Source organism: Agelaius phoeniceus, chromosome 36, assembly GCF_051311805.1.
Source record: "Agelaius phoeniceus isolate bAgePho1 chromosome 36, bAgePho1.hap1, whole genome shotgun sequence".
NCBI classification, from domain to species: Eukaryota; Metazoa; Chordata; class Aves; order Passeriformes; family Icteridae; genus Agelaius; species Agelaius phoeniceus.
Genome location: NC_135300.1, coordinates 1,434,976 through 1,454,705, shown reverse-complemented (window position 1 = coordinate 1,454,705; position 19,730 = coordinate 1,434,976). Strand labels below are relative to the sequence as shown.

Genomic DNA, 19,730 nt, shown 5'->3' with positions numbered 1-19,730 from the left:
TCTGGCCATGTTCCGTGCCATCACTCCCAGCTCCAGTGTCCCCAATGGTGTCCCCAATGTCCCCAAAGGTGTCACAGTGCCACCCTGTATCTGGCCATGTTCCGTGCCATCACTCCCAGCTCCAGTGTCCCCAATGTCCCCAATGGTGTCACAGTGCCACCCCGAACCGTGCCATGTTCCGTGCCATCACTCCCAGCTCCAGTGTCCCCAATGTCCCCAATGGTGTCACAGTGCCACCCTGTATCTGGCCATGTTCCGTGCCATCACTCCCAGCTCCAGTGTCACTGTCCCCGCTGTCTCTGTCCTCAGCCTGAACCTGTCCCAATGTCCCCAATGGTGTCACAGTGCCATCCCCATGTCCCCAATGGTGTCCCCAGTGCTGTCCCCAATGGTGTCCCCAATGTCACAGTGCCACCCCGTATCTGGCCATGTTCCGTGCCATCACTCCCAGCTCCAGTGTCACCGTCCCCGCTGTCTCTGTCCTCAGCCTGAACCTGTCCCCATGTCCCCAGTGGTGTCCCCAATGGTGTCCCCAATGTCCCCAATGTCACAGTGCCACCCCGAACCGTGCCATGTTCCGTGCCATCACACCGAGCTGCGGTGTCACCGTCCCCATGTCCCCAATGTCCCCAATACCCCAATGGTGTCCCCAATGTCTCCTGCAGTGTCACTGTGCCCAATGTCCCCAATGGTGTCCCCAATGGTATCACAGTGCCATTCCAATGTCCCCAATGGTGTCCCAATGGTGTCCCCAATGGTGTCCCCAATGTCACAGTGCCACCCCAAACCGTGCCATGTTCCGTGCCATCACTCCCAGCTCCAGTGTCCCCATGTCCCCAATGTCCCCAATGTCCCCAAAGGTGTCACAGTGCCACCCCGTATCTCGCCATGTTCCGTGCCATCACTCCCAGCTCCAGTGTCCCCAATGGTGTCCCCAATGTCCCCAATGTCCCCAAAGGTGTCACAGTGCCACCCCGAACCGTGCCATGTTCCGTGCCATCACTCCCAGCTCCAGTGTCACTGTCCCCATGTCCCCAGTGTCCCCAATGGTGTCCCCAATGGTGTCACAGTGCCACCCCGAACCGTGCCATGTTCCGTGCCATCACTCCCAGCTCCAGTGTCACTGTCCCCGCGCTCTCTGTCCTCAGCCTGAACCTGTCCCCATTACCCCAATGGTGTCCCCAATGATGTCCCCAAAGGTGTCACAGTGCCACCCCGTATCTGGCCATGTTCCGTGCCATCACTCCCAGCTCCAGTGTCACCGTCCCTGCTGTCTCTGTCCTCAGCCTGAACCTGTCCCCATGTCCCCAATGGTGTCCCCAATGGTATCACAATGTCCCCAATGTCCCCAATGTCCCCAAAGGTGTCACAGTGCCACCCCGAACCGTGCCATGTTCCGTGCCATCACTCCCAGCTCCAGTGTCCCCAATGTCCCCAAAGGTGTCACAGTGCCACCCCGAACCGTGCCATGTTCCGTGCCATCACTCCCAGCTCCAGTGTCACTGTCCCCGCTGTCTCTGTCCTCAGCCTGAACCTGTCCCCCGGGCCGGTCACGGTGGCCTCGGGCGTGCGCAGCTCGGGTGCCCCCGTGCCCAGCAGGCGCTGGCGCCGCGTCCCCCGCGGCCGCCAGGTGGCGCAGGCCAGGCGGTGCCAGCCGGGGGCGCTGGGCACGGGCACGGAGCCGTAACCGGCCAGGCCCCGCCGGCCCCAGGCGTCCACGTGCCACACCTGCAGCAGCAGCTTCGGCCAGCCTGGGGACAATGGGGACATTGGGGACATTGGGGACAATGGGGGGATTGGGGACATTGGGGCCACACCTGCAGCAGCAGCTTCGGCCAGCCTGGGGACATTGGGGACAATGGGGACATTGGGGGGATTGGGGACATTGGGGACATTGGGGCCACACCTGCAGCAGCAGCTTCGGCCAGCCTGGGGACAACAATGGGGACAGCATTGGGGACATTGGGGACAATGAGGGGATTGGGGACATTGGGGCCACACCTGCAGCAGCAGCTTCGCCACCCTGGGGACAATGGGGACATTGGGGACATTGGGGACAATGGGGACATTGGGGCCACATCTGCAGCAGCAGCTTCGGCCACCCTGGGGGACAATGGGGACATTGGGGACATTGGGGACATCGAGGGGATTGGGGACATTGGGGCCACACCTGCAGCAGCAGCTTCGGCCAGCCTGGGGACAATGGGGACATTGAGGGGACAGCAATGGGGCCACACCTGCAGCAGCAGCTTCGGCCACCCTGGGGACACAGGGGACAATGGGGGGACAATGGGGACAATGGGGACATTGGGGACAATGAGGGGATTGGGGACATTGGGGCCACACCTGCAGCAGCAGCTTCGGCCACCCTGGGGACACAGGGACAGCATTGGGGACATTGGGGACAATGGGGACAATGGGGACATTGGGGACAATGGGGACAATGAGGGGATTGGGGACAATGGGGGCCACACCTGCAGCAGCAGCTTCGGCCACCCTGAGGACAATGGGGACACTGGGGACATCACTGGGGACATCGTTTGGGGTATGGGAGTAATAGGGGGACGGGGGGACATTGGGGGGTTCAGGGACACTGGGGACATTGGGGGGACACTGGGGGGACATTGGGGGGGCACTGTCAGGGCCATGGGGGGTCAGGGACAGGGGGTCTCGGTGTCCCCAGTTGTCCCCGAGTGTCCCCAACTTGCAGAACCCCAGGGGTGTCCCCAATGTCCCCAGGTGTGTCCCCAGTGTCCCCACTGTCCCCAATGTCCCCAATGTCACCTTGCAGCCCCCTGGTGGCCAGGTGCAGGTCCAGCGGGTGCCCCCAATGTCCCAGGTGTCAGTGGCTGTCCCCAGGTGTCCCCAATGTCCCAGGTGTGTCCCCAGTGTCCCCATTGTCACCCTGGAGCCCCCTGGTGGCCAGGTGCAGGTCCAGCGGGTGCCCCCAATGTCCCCAGGTGTCACTGAGTGTCCCCAATGTCCCCAATGTCCCCAATGTTACCCTGGAGCCCCCTGGTGGCCAGGTGCAGGTCCAGCGGGTGCCCCCCAGTGTCCCAGGTGTCAGTGGCTGTCCCCAGGTGTCCCCAATGTCCCCATTGTCACCTTGCAGCCCCCTGGTGGCCAGGTGCAGGTCCAGGTGTGTCCCCAATGTCCCCAATGTCCCCAGGTGTGTCCCCAATGTTCCCAGGTGTGTCCCCTCACCTTGCAGCCCCCCTGGTGGCCAGGTGCAGGTCCAGCGGGTGCCCCCAGTGTCCCAGGTGTCCCCAATGTCCCCAATGTCCCCAATGTCCCCAGGTGTGTCCCCTCACCCTGGAGCCCCCTGGTGGCCAGGTGCAGGTCCAGCGGGTGTCCCCAATGTCACTGAGTGTCCCCATTGTCCCCAGTGTCCCCAATGTTACCCTGGAGCCCCCTGGTGGCCAGGTGCAGGTCCAGCGGGTGCCCCCAATGTCCCCAATGTCCCCCATTGTCACCTTGCAGCCCCCTGGTGGCCAGGTGCAGGTCCAGCGGGTGCCCCCAGTGTCCCAGGTGTCAGTGGCTGTCCCCAATGTCCCCAATGTCCCCAGGTGTGTCCCCAGGTGTGTCCCCTCACCCTGGAGCCCCCTGGTGGCCAGGTGCAGGTCCAGCGGGTGCCCCCAATGTCCCAGGTGTCAGTGGCTGTCCCCAGGTGTCACTGAGTGTCCCCCAATGTCCCCAGTGTTACCCTGGAGCCCCCTGGTGGCCAGGTGCAGGTCCAGCGGGTGCCCCCAATGTCCCAGGTGTGTCCCCAATGTCCCCAGGTGTGTCCCCCTCACCCTGGAGCCCCCTGGTGGCCAGGTGCAGGTCCAGCGGGTGCCCCCATTGTCCCCAATGTCCCAGGTGTCAGTGGCTGTCCCCAATGTCCCAGGTGTGTCCCCAATGTCCCCAGTGTCACCTTGGAGCCCCCTGGTGGCCAGGTGCAGGTCCAGTGGGTGCCCCCAGTGTCCCCAGTGTCCCCAATGTCCCCAGGTGTGTCCCCTCACCCTGGAGCCCCCTGGTGGCCAGGTGCAGGTCCAGCGGGTGCCCCCAGTGTCCCAGGTGTCAGTGGCTGTCCCCAGTGTCCCAGGTGTGTCCCCAGGTGTCCCCAATGTCCCCAATGTCCCCATTGTCACCTTGCAGCCCCCTGGTGGCCAGGTGCAGGTCCAGCGGGTGCCCCCAATGCGCGGCCTCGTCCACCTGGGGGTCATCGAGCTGCGTCTGCCCCGCCCCCGCCCCGGCCAGCAGCGTCCAGGCTGCACCTGGGGACCCAAAATCGACAAAATTCACCCCAAAATCACCAAAATTCACCCCAAAAATCACCACAAAATCACCCCAAAATCACCCCAAAAATCACCCAAAATCAGCCAGAATAACCCCAAAATCACCCAAATTCACCCCAAAATCACCCAGAACAACCCTAAATCACCCTATAAACCAAAATCACCCCAAAATCATCCAGAATCACCCCAAAATCACCAAAATTCACCCCAAAAATCACCCAAAATAACACTAAATCACCTGAAATTACCCCAAAACCACCAAAATTGACCTAAAAATTCACCCCAAAAATCACCCAAAATCACCGAAATTCACCCCCAAAAATCACCTGGAATTACCCCAAAATCACCCAAATTCACCCCAAAAATACCCCCAGATCCCCACCCTGGCCAGGAGCGTCCAGGCTGCACCTGGGAACCCAAAATCACCAAAATTCACCCCAAAAATCACCCAAATTCACCCCAAAAATGACCCTAAATAACCCAAAATCGCCTGAAATTACCCAAAATAACTCTAAAAATCACCCCACGTCACCCCAAAAATCACCCAAAAATTACCCCAAATCTCCCCCAAGACCCCCAGAATCCCCTCTAAATCCCCTCTAAATCCCCCTAAAATCCCTCCAAAATCCCCCCTTGGACCCCCAAATCCACCCAAAATCCCCCCCAGAATCCCCCAAAATCCCCTCAATCCCACCCAAAATCCCCTCTCAATCCCCTCAATCCCTTCTAGGACCCCCAAAATCCCCCCCAAAACCTCCCAGAATCCCCCCAAAATCCCTCAGGACACTCCAAATCCCCAGCAGGACCCCCAAAATCCCCCAGAATCCTCTCAATCCCTTCTGGGACCCCCAAAATCCCCCAAATCCCCTCTCAATCCCCTCTAATCCTCCCTAGGACCCCCAAATCCTCCCAAAATCCCCCAGAATGCCCCAAAATCCCCCTAGGACCCCAAAATCCCCCCCAAATCCCCTCTCAATCCCCCAAAATCCCCCCTAGAACCCCAAATCCCCTCTCAATCCCCTCAATCCTTTCTGGGACCCCCAAAATCCCCCAGAATCCCCCAAAATCCCCTCTAAATCCTCCCCAGGACCCCAAAATCCCCCCCAGGACCCCCAAAATCCCCTCTAAATCCCCCCTAGGACCCCCAAATCCCCCCAAAATCCCCCCTAGGACCCCCAAAATCCCCCACAAATCCCTCTCAATCCCCCCAAAATCCCCCCTAGGACCCCAAATCCCCTCTCAATCCCCTCAATCCTTTCTGGGACCCCACAAATCCCCCAAATCCCCCCAAAATCCCCTCCCAATCCCCTCTAAATCCCCCCTAGGACCCCCATAATCCCCTCCAGGACCCCCAAATCCCCCCAAAACCCCCCAGAATCCCCCCAAAATCCGTCTAGGACACCCAAAATCCCCCCAAAATCCCCTCTAGGACCCCCAAATCCCCTCTAAATCCCCTCAATCCCTTCTAGGACCCCCCAAAATCCCCCAAATCCCCCAAAATCCCCCCAAATCCCCCCCAAAATCCCTCCTCACCCGCGTGCAGGCCCCATTTGCAGAACAGGCGCCGCTCGGCGAAGCCGCTGCCGCCCTCGATCTGCCCAAAGAGGTGCAGCTCCGCCATGGGCACCCCAAAACCTGCGGGCTTCACCCCAAAAATCCCCCGGGAAATCAGCAAAACAGCCAGAAAATATCGCCCCAAAAATCAACCCCAAAATCCCCCCAAATCCACCCCCAAAAATCCCCAAATCCCCGCAAAATTCCCCTGAATCCACCACAAAAAATCCCAAAAAAAACCCCAAAAAATTTCCCCCGAATCCACCCAAAAAACCCAAAAAATCCCCCAAAAAATCCCCCGAATCCACCCCAAAAACCCCCCAAAATCCCCCCCGAATTGCTGCAAAAATCCCCCCAAATCCACCCCAAAAATCCCAAAAAAATTCCCCCAAAACATCCCCCCAAAAATTACCCTGAATCCACCCCAAAAAAACCCCAAAAATCCCCCCCGAAAATCAGCAAAAAATCCCCCCAAAAATCCCCCCAAGATCTCCAAAATCGCTCCTAAAAATCCCAAGATCCACCCCAAAATCCCTGCAAAATTCCCCAAAATCCACCCCAAAAATCCAAAAAAAATCCCCACAAATATTCCCCCGAATGCACCCCAAAAACCCAAAAAAATCCCCCCAAAATTCCCCGAATCCACCCCAAAAACACCCAAAAAGTCTCCCAAAAATCCCCCCGAAAATCAGCAAAATCGGCACCAGAAATCGCCCCAAAATCGCCCCCAAAAATCCCCAAAAAATCCCCAAAATCCCCACAAAATTCCCCCGAATCCACCCCAAAAAATTCCAAAAAAATCCCCCCAAAACCCCCCCCAAAAATTCCCCCGAATCCACCCCAAAAATTCCAAAAAAATCCCCCCAAATCCACCACAAAAACCCCAAAAAAATCCCCCCAAAAATCCGAAAAAATCCCCCAAAAATCAGCAAAATCGCCCCAAAATCGCCCCCAAAATTCCCCCCAAGATCCCAAAATCGCCCCCAAAATCCCCACAAAATTCCCCCGAATCCACCCCAAAAAACCCAAAAAATCCCCCCAAAAATTCTCCTGAATATACCCCAAAATTCCAAAAAAAAAATCCCATTAAAAATCCCCCCAAGATCCCCAAAATCCCTGCAAAATTCCCACAAATCCACCACAAAAAATCCCAAAAAAAATCCCCCCAAAACCCCCCAAAAATTCCCCCAAATCCACCCCAAAAATTCCAAAAAAATCCCCCCAAATCCACCACAAAAACCCCCAAAAATCCCCCCAAAAATTCCCCCAAATCCACCCCAAAAACCCCCAAAAAATTCCCCCCAAGATCCCCAAAATCCCCCGAAAATCCCAAAAAAATTCCCCCAAAATCCCACCCCAAAAATCCAAAAAATCGCCCAAAAATCGCCCCAAAAATGCCCCCAAAAATCCCCAAAATCCCCCAAAATATTCCCCCAAATCCAGCCCAAAAATCCCCCAAAATATTCCCCGAATCCACCCCAAAAACCCCAAAACATCCTCCCAAAATTCCCCCGAATCCACCCCATAAAATCCCAAAAAATCTCCCAAAAATCCCCCCGAAAATCAGCAAATCACCCCAAAAATCACCCCAAATTGCCCCCAAAAATCCCCAAAATCCCTGCAAAATTCCCCCAAATCCACCACAAAAAATCCCAAAAAAATCCCCCCCAAAATTCCCCCAAATCCACCCCAAAAAACTCAAAAATCCTCCCGAAAATCAGCAAAATCGCCACCAAAAATCGCCCCAAAATCGCCCCCAAAATTCCCCCCAAGATCCCCAAAATCCCCCAAAAATCAAAAAAAATTCCCCCAAAATCCACCCCCAAAAATCCCCAAAAATTCGCCCCAAAAATGCCCCCAAGATCCCAAAATCGCCGCAAAATTCCCCCAAATCCACCCCAAAAAAATCCCAAAAATCCCCCCCCAAAAATTCCCTCGAATCCACCCCAAAAAAAACCAAAAATCCCCCAAAATTCCCCCAAAAATCCACCCCAAAAATTCCCCAAATCCCCTCAAATTCCCCCTAAAAATCCCCCTAAAACCACCCCCAAATCGCCCCTAAAACGTCCCCAAAATGCCCCAAGAATCCCCAAAATTCACCCCTAAAATCTCCCCCAAATCCCCCCAAAAATTCCCACAGAAATCCCCCCAAAAAATCCTTCCAAAATCCCCCAAAAATCCCCAAAATCCGCCCCCAAAATCCCCAAAATCCGCCCCCAAAATCCCAAAAATTCGCCCAAAAATTCCAAACATTCACCCCAAAAATCCCTCAAAATCTCCCCAAATTCTCCCCAAAATTCCCCCAAAAATGTCCCTCAAAATCCCAAAATTTCCCATAAATCCCTCCCGAATCCCCAAAATTCCCCAAAATGCCCCCAAAATCCCCAAATCCCGCTCCGTTACCCCCTCCCGTTATTCCCACCCATCTCCCCCTCCCCCACCCCTCATCCCGCCCCCAAATTCCCCCAAAATTGCCCCAAAATTCCCCAAAATTTCCAAATTTCCCCCCAAAATCCCGCGCCCCGTTCGCTCACCCGTTCCCTGCTCGCGCCACCACCGCGCATGCGCGGTCACCGCTTTCCGCATCCAGTTGTCATGGCAACGCGAGCCTCACGCTCATTGGTCGAGACCGCTCTGGCCACGCCCAGTAAGGGCGGAGAAACCACTGCGCATGCGTGAATCGCCATCTTGGCGAATAGGTGCCGCCATCTTGGGTGTTTCCACACTGGCGGCGCCGCCATCTTGAGTGCGGCAGCGACCGCGGGCGCCATTTTGAATTCGCCGCCGCCATCTTGTGTGTACCGCCGCCATCTTGGATACCTCAGCGGGGCCACAAAATTGAGGGAAAAACCCCAAAATTTGGGAATTCGCAGCTCCCGCGCCCCTCCGGAGCAGCTGAGGGTGGGGGAGGGACCCCTCGAGCCCCTCCCCGGGCCCAAAACCCCCCTGGAGCCGCCGGATTTGGGTAAAATCCCTCAAACGCTGCTTTTTATAAAAATCTGGGTGATTTCCCCCAAAATTTTACTCCAGAATGAGCCATCCTGCCCAGAATTGACTCACTTTGCCCCAAAATGAAACATTTCACACAATCTTGACCAAAACTCCGCCACTTTGCCCAAAGAATGAACAATTTCTCCCGATTTTGATCCAAAATTGGCGTTTTGGTTCCCAATCTTGCCCCATTTTGACCCAAATAAACCAATTCACCCAATCCTCCCCTCAAAATGAGCCATTTTCCCCATTTTGAATTATTTTGTCCAGAAAATCCCATTTTTGCCCCAAAACGAACACTTTGCCCCCAAGTTTTCCCCATTTTGCCTAAAAATCACCAATTTGCCCAATCCAGACCCATTTTTCCCCCCAAATCAACGATTTCACCCAATTCCCACCCATTCACCAAAACTGATCCATTTTTGCCCAGTTTTGCCCCAAAAACGAACAATTTTGACCATTTTTTACCCGGTTTGCCCCAAAAATCAACAAATTTGCCCAATTTTTACCCTTTTTGCCCAAAACTGAACCATTTCACCCCAATCTTGACCCAAAACCTGCATTTTTTCCCCCTAATTTGACCCCTTTTGTCAAAAAATTACCTTTTTCTTCCATTTTTGACCCATTTTGCCCAAAAAATGAACAAATTTGCCCCAAAATGAGCCCTGGGTGTTGTTTTCCAGGGGTTCTGCTCCATTTCGGGGCCGCCGTTTTGGGCAATTTTGGGGCTTTTTCCACAAATTTTGGGCGTTTCCCTCCAGTTTCCGTTCCTTCTTGCCCTCCCCCTCCCCAAATTTCCCCAATTTCTCCCAAATTCCCCCAATTTCTCCCCAATTCCCCAATTTCTCCCCAAATTCCCCAAATTTTCCCCCAAATTCTTCCAAATTCCCCCAAATTTTGCCCCAAATTCCACAAATTTTCATCCAATTTCTCCCCAAATTCTGCCCCAAATTCCCCCAATTTCTCCCCAATTTCCCAGAATTCCCTCCCAAAATCCCCAAATTTCCCCCCAAATTCCCCAATCTTTGCCCAAATTTCCACAATTTCTCCCCAAAATTCCCGTTTTCCCCCAAATTCCCCGATTTCCCCCCAATTTTCCCCAAATCCCCCAATTTCTCCCCAATTTCCCCCCCCCATTTTCCCCCAATTTTTCCCGAATTCCCCAAATTCCCCCAAATTCCCCCAATTTCTCCCAAAATCCCAGCAGGACCCCCCCAAAATTCCCCCAATTTCCCCCAAATTCCCTCCAATTTCCCCAATTCTCCCCCCAATTTCTCCCCCCATTTTCCCCCAATTTTTCCCGAATCCCCAAATTCCCCCAAAATTCCCCAATTTCTCCAAAATCCCAGCAGGACCCCCCCCAAAATTCCCCCAATTTCCCCCCAAATTTTCCCCAAACTCCCCCAATTTCCCCCCAAATTCCCCCAATTTTCCTGAATTTCTCCCCAAATTCCCCAATTTTTCCCAAACTCCCCAAATTTCTCCCCAAATTCCCAAATTTTGCCCCAAATTCCCCCAATATCTCCCCAATTTCTTCCCGAATTTCTCCCCCAATTTCTCCCAAAAAATTCCCCCAATTTCTCCCCAAACTCCCCCAATTTCTCCCCAAATTCCACGAATTTCATCCAATTTCTCCCCAAATTCCCCCACTTTTTCCAAAATCCCCCAATTTCTCCCAAATTCCCGCCCCTTCCCCCTCCCCAAATTCCCAAATTTTCCCCCAAATTTCTCCCCAAATTCCACAAATTTTCATCCAATTCCTCCCCAAATTCCCCCAATTTCCCGAATTCCCCCCCAAAATCCCCGAATTTCCCCCCAAATTCCCCAAACTTTGCCCCAAACTTCCACAATTTCTCCCCAAATTCCGCCAATTCCTCCCTAAATTCCCCCAATTTCTCCCCAATTTCTCCCCAATTTCCCCCCAAAATCCCCAAATTTCTCCCCAATTTCCCCAATTTTCCCTCCAAATTCCCCAGATTTCTCCCCAAATTTCCTGAATTTCTCCCCAATTTCCCCGAATTTTCCCCAAATTTTCTCCCCAAATTCCCCAATTTTTCCCCCAATTTCTCCCCAAATTCCCCCAATTTCTCCCCAATTTCCCTCCAATTTCACCCCAATTTCCCCCAATTTCTCCCCAATTTCACCCCAAATTCCCCCAATTTCTCCCCAAATTCCCCCAATTTTCCTGAATTTCTCCCCAAATTCCCCCCAATTTCTCCCCAATTTCACCCCAAATTCCCCCAATTTTTCCCAATTTCTCCCTAATTTCCCCCCAAATTCCCCCAATTTTACCCCAAATTCCCTGAATTTCTCCCAATTTCCCCCAATTTTCCCAAATTCTCCCAATTTCTCCCCAATTTCCCCCAATTTCTCCCCCAATTTTCCCCAATTCTCCCCCAATTTCTCCCCAAACTCCCCCAATTTTCCCCCAATTTTTTTCCCAATTTTTCCCAAATTCTCCCAATTTCTCTCCCCAATTTTCCCCAATATCTCCCTAATTTCCCCCCAAAATCCCCCAATTTCCCCCCCAAATTCCCCCAATTTCACCCCAATTTCTCCCCAAACTCCCCAATTTTCCCGATTTCCCCCGATTTCCCCCAAATCCGTTCTCTGCTCACTCTGGGTTTGGGGGGGAGGCGGGGCGCCCCCAATTTTACTGCACGGACACCACAGCACAGAACCGACCACGACACCACGGCGGGGGGGGGGACCCCAAAATTTGGGGTGGGGGGGGAGACCCCAAAAACCCCTCCCCCCCCCAAAAAAACCCCATTAAACAAACACCAAAACCCCCCCAAAAAACCCCCCCAAAAAAAAACCCCCAAAAAACCCCAAAAAAAACCCCAAAAATCCACGCGGGGTTTGAGGCCCCCCCCCAATTTTCCCATCATGCAACGCTCCGTGGCCCCGCCCCCTCCCCTCATGGAACTTCCCCTCCCCCCCCCAGCTCTTTTATGGCTTTTCGAGGTTTTTGTTTTTTGTTTTTTTGGGGAGGGGTTTGGGGTTTTTTGTCATTTTTGGGGTTTTTTCGTCATTTTCGGGGTTTTTTTTCGTCATTTTCGGGGTTTTTCCGGGGAGGTTTTGGGGTCCCCCCTAAGTGAGGTGATGAAGGCCGAGGCCTTTTCCTTCAGCTGCCTCAGGCACAGGTGGCAGCTCCAGCTCCCTGCGGCCAAAAAACGCCGGATTTCAGCCCAAAATGATGGGGGTGCGAAATTGGCATAAATACATCGTAAATCCACCCCAAAATACCCCAAAAATCCCAAAGAAATCCCCCCCCCAAAAACCCCCAAATCCCCAAAAAGATCCCCCAAAAATCCTCTAAAACCATCCCAAAATCCCCCCAAAAATCCCCCAAAAATCAAAAAAAATACCCCAAAAAAATCCCCCCCAAAATTCCCCAAATCTCACAAAAATCCCCAAAAAGCCCCAAATTCCACACAAAATCCCCCCAAAATCCAAAAAAATCCCCCAAAAAATCCCCCAAAATCCCCCCAAACCCCCCAAAAATCTGAAAAAAATCCCTCTAAAACCATCCCAAATCTCCCTAAAAATCCCCCAAAATTCCCAAAATAAATCCCCGAAAAATCCCCAAATTTCCTCCAAAATTCCCCCAAAATCCCAAGAAAATTCTCCCAAATCCCCCCAAAAATGCCCCTAAAACCAACTCAAATCCCTCAAAACCACCCCCAAAAATCCCCCCAAAATCCCCCTAAAACCACCCCAAAATCCCCCAAATCCCCAAAAAAATCTCCAAAAATGCCCAAAAATCCCCCTAAAACCACCTCAAATCCCCCAAAAATCCTCAAAAAATGCCCCCAAATTCCCCCAAAATCCCCAAAAAATCCCCCAAAAATCAAAAAAATCCCCCTAAAACTCCTCAAAACCACCCCAAAAATCCCAAATGCCCCCAAAATCCCCAAAAAATCCCCAAAAAATCCCCCAAAACCAAAAAAATCCCCTCAATATCCACCCCAAAAATCCCCCAAAAATCAAAAAACTCCCCCAAAATCCCCCTAAAACACCCCCCCAAAAAAATCCCAAAAAATCCCCAAAAAATCCCAAAAAACCCCAAAATGCCCCAAAATGCCCAAAATGTCCCAAATTTGCCCAAATTCCCCATTTTTACCCTCGGGGGGCTCGGCCATGGGCGGGCTCAGGCAGTACATGTGGTACCCACGGTCACAATCGTCACAGAACAGCAGCTGCTCCTGATTTGGGGTGAAAAACCCAAATTTGGGCAAAAACAAAAATAGGGATTTGGGAAAAAATGGGGATAGGGAAAAAGGGGGATTTTGGGGGAAAAAATGGGATTTTTTGGGGAAAAATGGGGATTTTTGGAGGGAAAAACGTCGATTTTTGGGGGAAAAAATGGGATTTTGGTGGGGAAAATGGGGATTTTTGGGGCAAAAAAATGCTGATTTTGGGCAAAAACATAACATTGGGAAAATGGGGATTTTGGGGGAAAATTGGGGATTTTGGGGGAAAAGTAAAAGAAACAGAATTTGTGGTACCCACGGTCACAATGGTCACAGAACAGCAGCTGCTCCTGATTTGGGGCAAAAAATGGGGATTTTGGGCAAAAACAAAAATAGGGATTTTGGGGAAATGGGATTTGGGGAAAAACCCGGAGTTTGGGGGAAAAAATGGGATTTTGGGGGGAAAAATGGGGATTTTTGGGGGGAAAATGTTGATTTTTGGGGCAAAAAACGCCGATTTTGGGCAAAAAATAAACGGGATTTTGGGGAAAAAATGGGGATTTTGGGGGAAAAATTGGGGATTTTGGGGAAAAAGTAAAAGAAACAGAATTTGTGGTACCCACGGTCACAATGGTCACAGAACAGCAGCTGCTCCTGATTTGGGGCGAAAAACCCAAATTTGGGCAAAAACAAAAATAGGGATTTTGGGGAAATGGGATTTGGGGAAAATATGGGGATTTTGGGGAAAAAACCCCGGGATTTTGGGGGGAAAAATGGGGATTTTTGGCAGGGAAAATGTCAATTTTTGGGGAAAAAAAATGGATTTTGGTGGAAAAAATGTCGATTTTTGGGGCAAAAAATGGCAATTTTGGGAAAAAAAAACCGGGATTTTGGGAAAGAATGGGGATTTTGGGGAAAAATGGGGATTTTGGGGGAAAAATAAAAGAAACAGAATTTGTGGTACCCACGGTCACAATCGTCACAGAACAGCAGCTGCTCCTGATTTGGGGTGAAAAACCCCAAATTTGGGCAAAAACAAAATAGGGATTTTGGGGAAAAATGGGAATTGGGGAGAAATGGGGATTTTGGGCAAAAAACCCGGGATTTTGGGGGAAAAAATGGGATTTGGTGGGAAAAAAAATGGGGATTTTGTGGGGAAAATGTCAATTTTTGGGGAAAAAAATGGCGATTTTGGGCAAAAAAATAAACGGGATTTTGGGGAAATGGGGATTTTTGGGGAAAAATTGGGGATTTTGGGGGAAAAGTAAAATAAACAGAATTTGTGGTACCCACGGTCACAATCGTCACAGAACAGCAGCTGCTCCTGGTTTGGGGTGAAAAATGGGGATTTTGGGCAAAACCAAAAATGGGGATTTTGGGGAAAATGGGATTTGGGAAAAATATGGGGATTTTGGGGGAAAAACCCCGGATTTTGGGGGGAAAAAATGGGGATTTTTGGGGGGAAAATGTCAATTTTGGGGAAAAAAATGGGATTTTGGTGGGGAAAAAATGTCGATTTTTGGGGCAAAAAACGCCGATTTTGGGCAAAAAAAATAAACGGGATTTTGGGAAAAATGGGGATTTTGGGGCAAGAAATCAAATGAAGAGAATTTGTGGTACCCGCGGTCACAATGGTCACAGAACAGCAGCTGCTCCTGATTTGGGGGGGAAAAACCCCAAATTTGGGCAAAAACAAAAATAGGGATTTTGGGGAAATGGGATTTGGGGGAAATGGGGATTTTGGGGAAAAAAAATGGGATTTGGTGGGAAAAAAATGGGATTTTGGTGGGAAAAAATCGGGATTTTGTGGGGAAAGTGTCAATTTTTGGGGAAAAAAATGGCGATTTTGGGCAAAAAAATAAACGGATTTGGGGAAAAAACGCGGATTTTGGGGGAACAAACCCCAGGATTTTGGGGGAAAAAATGTCGATTTTGGCAAAAAAATAACAGGGGATTTGGGGAAAAGGGAATTGGGGGGAAAAATTGGGATTTTGGGGGAAAAAATGGGATTTTGGGCAAAAAATAAACGGGATTTTGGGGAAAAATGGGGATTTTGGGGGAAAAGTAAAATAAACGGATTTGTGGTACCCACGGTCACAATCATCACAGAACAGCAGCTGCTCCTGGTTTGGGGCAAAAAACCCCAAATTTGGGCAAAAACAAAAATAGGGATTTTGGGAAAAATGGGAATTGGGGGAAAAACCCGGATTTTGGGGGAAAAAATGGGATTTTGGCAGGGAAAATGTCGATTTTTGGTGGGGAAAATGTTGATTTTTGGTGGAAAAAATGGGATTTTGGTGGGAAAAAAATGTCGATTTTTGGGGCAAAAAATGCCAATTTTGGGCAAAAAAATAAACGGGATTTTGGGGAAAATGGGGATTTTGGGGAAAATTGGGGATTAGGGGGAAAAAGTAAAATAAACGGATTTTGTGGTACCCACGGTCACCATGGTCACAGAACAGCAGCTGCTCCTGATTTGGGGGAAAAACCCCAAATTTGGGCAAAAATAAAAATAGGGATTTTGGGAAAAATAGTTTTGGGGGAAAAATGGGGATTTTGGGGGAAAAAATGGGATTTTGGGGTGGAAAAATGGGGATTTTTGGGTGGAAAAATGTCAATTTTTGGGTAAAAAAATGGGATTTTGGTGGGGAAAAAATGTCGATTTTGGGGCAAAAATTGCCATTTTGGGCAAAAAAATAAATGGGATTTTGGGAAAAAATGGGGATTTTGGGGGGAAAAACCCGGGATTTTGGCAGGGAAAATGTTGATTTTTGGTGGGGAAAATGTCGATTTTTGGGGGAAAAAATGGGATTTTGGTGGGGAAAAAATGTCGATTTTTGGGGCAAAAAACGACGATTTTGGGTAAAAAAATAAACGGGATTTTGGGAAAAATGGGGAATTTGGGGGAAAATTGGGGATTTTGGGGGAAAAGTAAAAGAAACAGATTTTGTGGTACCCGCGGTCACAATGGTCACAGAACAGCAGCTGCTCCTGATTTGGGGTGAAAAACCCAAAATTTGGGCAAAAACAAAAATAGGGATTTTGGGGGAAAATGGGGATAGGGAAAAAGGGGATTTTGGGGGAAATAAATGGGATTTTTTGGGGAAAAATGGGGATTTTTGGTGGCAAAACCCATCGATTTTTGGGGAAAAAAATGGGATTTTGGTGGGGAAAAAATGTCGATTTTTGGGAGAAAAATGCCAATTCTGGGCAAAAAAATAAATGGGATTTTGGGGAAAAATGGGGATTTTGGGGGAAAATTGGGGATTTAGGGGGAAAAAGTAAAAGAAACAGAATTTGTGGTACCCGCGGTCACAATGGTCACAGAACAGCAGCTGCTCCTGATTTGGGGCAAAAAACCCAAAATTTGGGCAAAAACAAAAATAGGGATTTTGGGGAAAAATGGGAATTGGGGAAAATATGGGGATTTTGGGGAAAAAACCCCGGGATCTTTGGGTGGGAAAATGTTGATTTTTGGGGGAAAAAATTGGATTTTGGGGGCAAAAATGTCGATTTTGGGCAAAAAAATAAACTGGATTTTGGGAAAATGGAATTTGGGGAAAAACCCCGGATTTTGGTGGGGAAAATGTTGATTTTTGGGGCAAAAAACGCCGATTTTGGGCAAAAACATAACATGAATATTGGGAAAATGGGGAATTTAGGGAAAAATGGGGATTTTGGGGGAAAAAACCCAGGATTTTGGCAGGGATTTTGGGGTGGATTTGGGGGATTTTGGGTCGGATTTGGGAGATTTGGTGGGGGGTTGGATTTGGTGGATTTTGGGGCAGATTTTGGGGTGGATTTTGGGGCAGATTTTGGGTCGGATCTGGGTGAATTTTGGAGGATTTTGGGGTGGATTTGGGGTGGATTTTGGGGCAGATCTGGGTGGATTTTGGGGATGATTTTGGGTGGATTTTGGGGTGGATTTGGGTGAATTTTGGGGCAGATCTGGGTGGATTTTGGGAGGATTTTGGGGTGGATCTGGGTGGATTTTGGGAGGATTTTTGGGGCGAATTTTGGTGCAGATCTGGGGGATTTTGGGTCTGATCTGGGGGTGATTTGGGGCTGATTTTGTGGTGATTTTGGGTCAGATCTGGGTGATTTTGGGGCTGATTTTGGGTCATATTTTGGGTCGGATCTGGGTAATTTTGGGCTGATTTTGGGGCTGATTTTGGGTCAGATCTGGGTGATTTTGGGGCTGATTTTGGGTCATATTTTGGGGGCAGATCTGGGTGGATTTTGGGGTGATTTTGGGTCGGATTTTGGGCTGATTTTGGGTCAGATCTGGGGCTGATTTTGGGGTGATTTTGGATCAGATCTGGGTGGATTTTGGGGCTGATTTTGGGTCGGATTTGGGGCTGATTTTGGCTGATTTTGGGGGTGATTTTGGGGTGATTTTGGGCTGATTTGGGGGTGATTTTGGGGCTGATTTTGGGCTGATTTGGGCAGATTTTGGGGTGATTTTGGGGTGATTTTGGGGGTGATTTTGGGGTGATTTTGGGGCTGATCTGGGGCTGATTTTGGGGGTGGATTTTGGGGCTAATTTTGGGGTGATTTGGGGGTGATTTTGGGGTGATTTGGTGCAGATCTGGGGCTGATTTTGGGTCAGATCTGGGTGGATTTTGGGGCTGATTTTGGGTCATATTTTGGGGCAGATCTGGGTGATTTTTGGGGCAGATCTGGGTGATTTTGGCTGATTTTGGGGTGGATTTTGGGGATGATTTTGTGTTGGATTTTGGGGCAGATCTGGGTGGATTTTGGGGCTGATTTTGGGTCATATTTTGGGTCAGATCTGGGGTGATTTTGGGTCAGATCTGGGTGGATTTTGGGGGATGATTTAGGGGTAGATTTGGGCAGATTTTGGGTCAGATCTGGGGGGGGATTTTGGGGTGGATTTTGTGTGGATTTGGGTGCATTTTGGGTCGGATCTGGGTGGATTTTGGGGCTGATTTTGGGGCTGATTTTGGGCTGATTTTGGGGGCTGATTTTGGGGGTGATTTTGGGCTGATTTTGGGGTGATTTTGGGCTGGTTTTGGGGTGATTTTGGGGCTGATTTGGGGTGATTTTGGGTCAGATCTGGGGGATTTTGGGGGGTGGATTTGGGTGGATTTTGGGGATGATTTTGGGGCGGATTTGGGTGGATTTTGGGGTGGATTTGGGTTGGATTTGGGTTGATTTTGGGGATGATTTTGGGGTGGATTTTGTATGGATTTTGGGGTGGATTTTGTGTGGATTTTGGGGCGGATCTGGGGAATTTTGGGGTGGATTTTGTGTCGGATCTGGGTGATTTGGGGCTGATTTTGGGCTGATTTTGGGTCATATTTTGGGTCAGATCTGGCTGATTTTGGGGCTGATTTTGGGCTGATTTTGGGGCTGATTTTGGGTCAGATTTGGGGCTGATTTTGGGGCTGATTTTGGGCTGATTTGGGTCACATCTGGGTGATTTTGTGGTGGATCTGGGTGATTTTGGGGCTGATTTTGGGGTGGATTTGTGTGGATTTTGGGTCGGATCTGGGTGATTTTGGGTCGATTTTTGGCGGATTTTGGGTCAGATCTGGGTCATTTTTGGGAGGATTTTAGGGTGGATTTGGGTGGATTTTGTGGAGGATTTTGGGGCTGATTTTGGGCTGATTTTGGGGCTGATTTTGGGCTGATTTTGGGCTGATTTTGGGCTGATTTTGGGGCTGATTTGGGGCTGATTTTGGGCTGATTTTGGGGGTGATTTTGGGGCTGATTTTGGGGCTGATTTTGGGGTGATTTTGGGTCAGATCTGGGTGGATTTTGGGGTGGATTTTGGGGTGATTTTGTGTTGGATTTGGGGCTGATTTTGGGGTGGATTTTGGGATGATTTTGTGTTGGATTTTGGGTCAGATCTGGGGGATTTTGGGGGGTGGATTTGGGTGGATTTTGGGGATGATTTTGGGGTGATTTTGTGTGGATTTTGGGATGGATTTGCGTGCATTTTGGGTCGGATCTGGTCATTTTTTGTGAGGATTTTTGGGGTGGATCTGGGTGGATTTTGGGGAGGATTTTGGGCGAATTTTGGTGCAGATCTGGGGGAATTTGGGTCTGATCTGGGGGTGATTTTGGGGCTGATTTTGGGGCTGATTTTGGGGTGATTTTGGGGTGATTTTGGGGTGATTTTGGGGCTGATTTTGGGGGTGATTTTGGGGTGATTTTGGGGATGATTTTGGGGTGATTTTGGGGTGATTTTAGGTCTGATCTGGGGCTGATTTTGGGGGTGGATTTTGGGGCTGATTTGGGGCTGATTTTGGGGGTGATTTGGGGGTGGATTTTGGGGTGGATTTTGTGTCGGATCTGGGTGGATTTTGGGCTGATTTTGGGCTGATTTTGGGCTGATTTTGGGTCGGATTTTTGGGCGGATTTTGGGTCAGATCTGGGTGATTTTAGGTCGGATTTTTGGGGTGATTTTGGGGTGATTTTGGGGTGATTTTGGGTCGGATCTGGGGCTGATTTTGGGGTGATTTTGGGTCGGATTTTGGGCTGATTTTGGGTCGGATTTGGGGCTGATTTTGGGGTGATTTTGGCCGGATCTGGGGCTGATTTTGGGGCTCGCTCACGTCGTTCTCGGCCGTGCCGCAGAGGCTGCAGGACTTGCACTCGATGCACTGCCAGCGGTACGAGCGCGCCGCCGCCGCCATGGCCAGCGAGAACTGCAGGCACGAGGGGTGGCCTGGGGGCACCGGGCCCA

General features: G+C 50.4%; 1 protein-coding gene, 1 long non-coding RNA gene and 1 pseudogene across 5 annotated transcripts in view; 1 reads left to right on the top strand and 2 right to left on the bottom strand.

Moving 5' to 3' along the window:
• Positions 1–398: 398 nt before the first annotated feature.
• On the top strand, positions 399–1,489 carry LOC143696539 (uncharacterized). The gene is made up of 3 exons (XR_013185958.1): positions 399–526; positions 959–1,325; positions 1,364–1,489. It is a non-coding gene; the product is annotated as an uncharacterized LOC143696539 (long non-coding RNA).
• Positions 1,239–8,494, bottom strand: LOC143696538 (B9 domain-containing protein 2-like). Of its 3 annotated transcripts, none has more exons than XM_077193064.1 (5): positions 8,366–8,494; positions 5,811–5,912; positions 4,131–4,256; positions 1,441–1,751; positions 1,239–1,325 (listed from the first exon to the last, which is right to left on the bottom strand). In XM_077193064.1, exons 1-4 carry the CDS (start codon positions 8,415–8,417, stop codon positions 1,444–1,446), a joined length of 588 nt encoding a protein of 195 aa, XP_077049179.1. In that variant the 5' UTR covers positions 8,418–8,494; the 3' UTR covers positions 1,239–1,325; positions 1,441–1,443. The 3 variants fall into 3 exon arrangements, with proteins under 3 accessions (XP_077049179.1, XP_077049180.1, XP_077049181.1); XM_077193065.1 differs by having other exon boundaries at positions 1,285–1,363; XM_077193066.1 differs by lacking the exon at positions 1,239–1,325 and having other exon boundaries at positions 1,444–1,751; positions 5,811–5,919; positions 8,366–8,486.
• A 3,278-nt stretch (positions 8,495–11,772) lies between these two features.
• Positions 11,773–19,730, bottom strand: part of LOC143696490 (zinc finger protein neuro-d4-like) — a 33,375-nt pseudogene continuing 25,417 nt past the window's right edge. Inside the window, exons 10-12 of the transcript XR_013185928.1 lie at positions 19,600–19,712; positions 12,949–13,030; positions 11,773–11,985 (exon numbers count right to left, since the gene is read on the bottom strand). The product of XR_013185928.1 is annotated as a zinc finger protein neuro-d4-like (transcript). The remainder of the gene's footprint in view (positions 11,986–12,948; positions 13,031–19,599; positions 19,713–19,730) is intronic.

Bases quoted from the DNA above. Each gene is read 5' to 3' on its own strand.
- LOC143696538 (XM_077193064.1), bottom strand. From the start codon at position 8,417: ATGCGGAAAGCGGTGACCGCGCATGCGCGGTGGTGGCGCGAGCAGGGA. The intron at 4,257-5,810 runs GTGAGGAGGGAT...TTGGGTCCCCAG, and splicing joins CAAATGGGGCCTGCACGCGG to GTGCAGCCTGGACGCTGCTG. The intron at 1,752-4,130 runs GTGACAATGGGG...CATTGTCCCCAG, and splicing joins GGCCACCAGGGGGCTGCAAG to GCTGGCCGAAGCTGCTGCTG.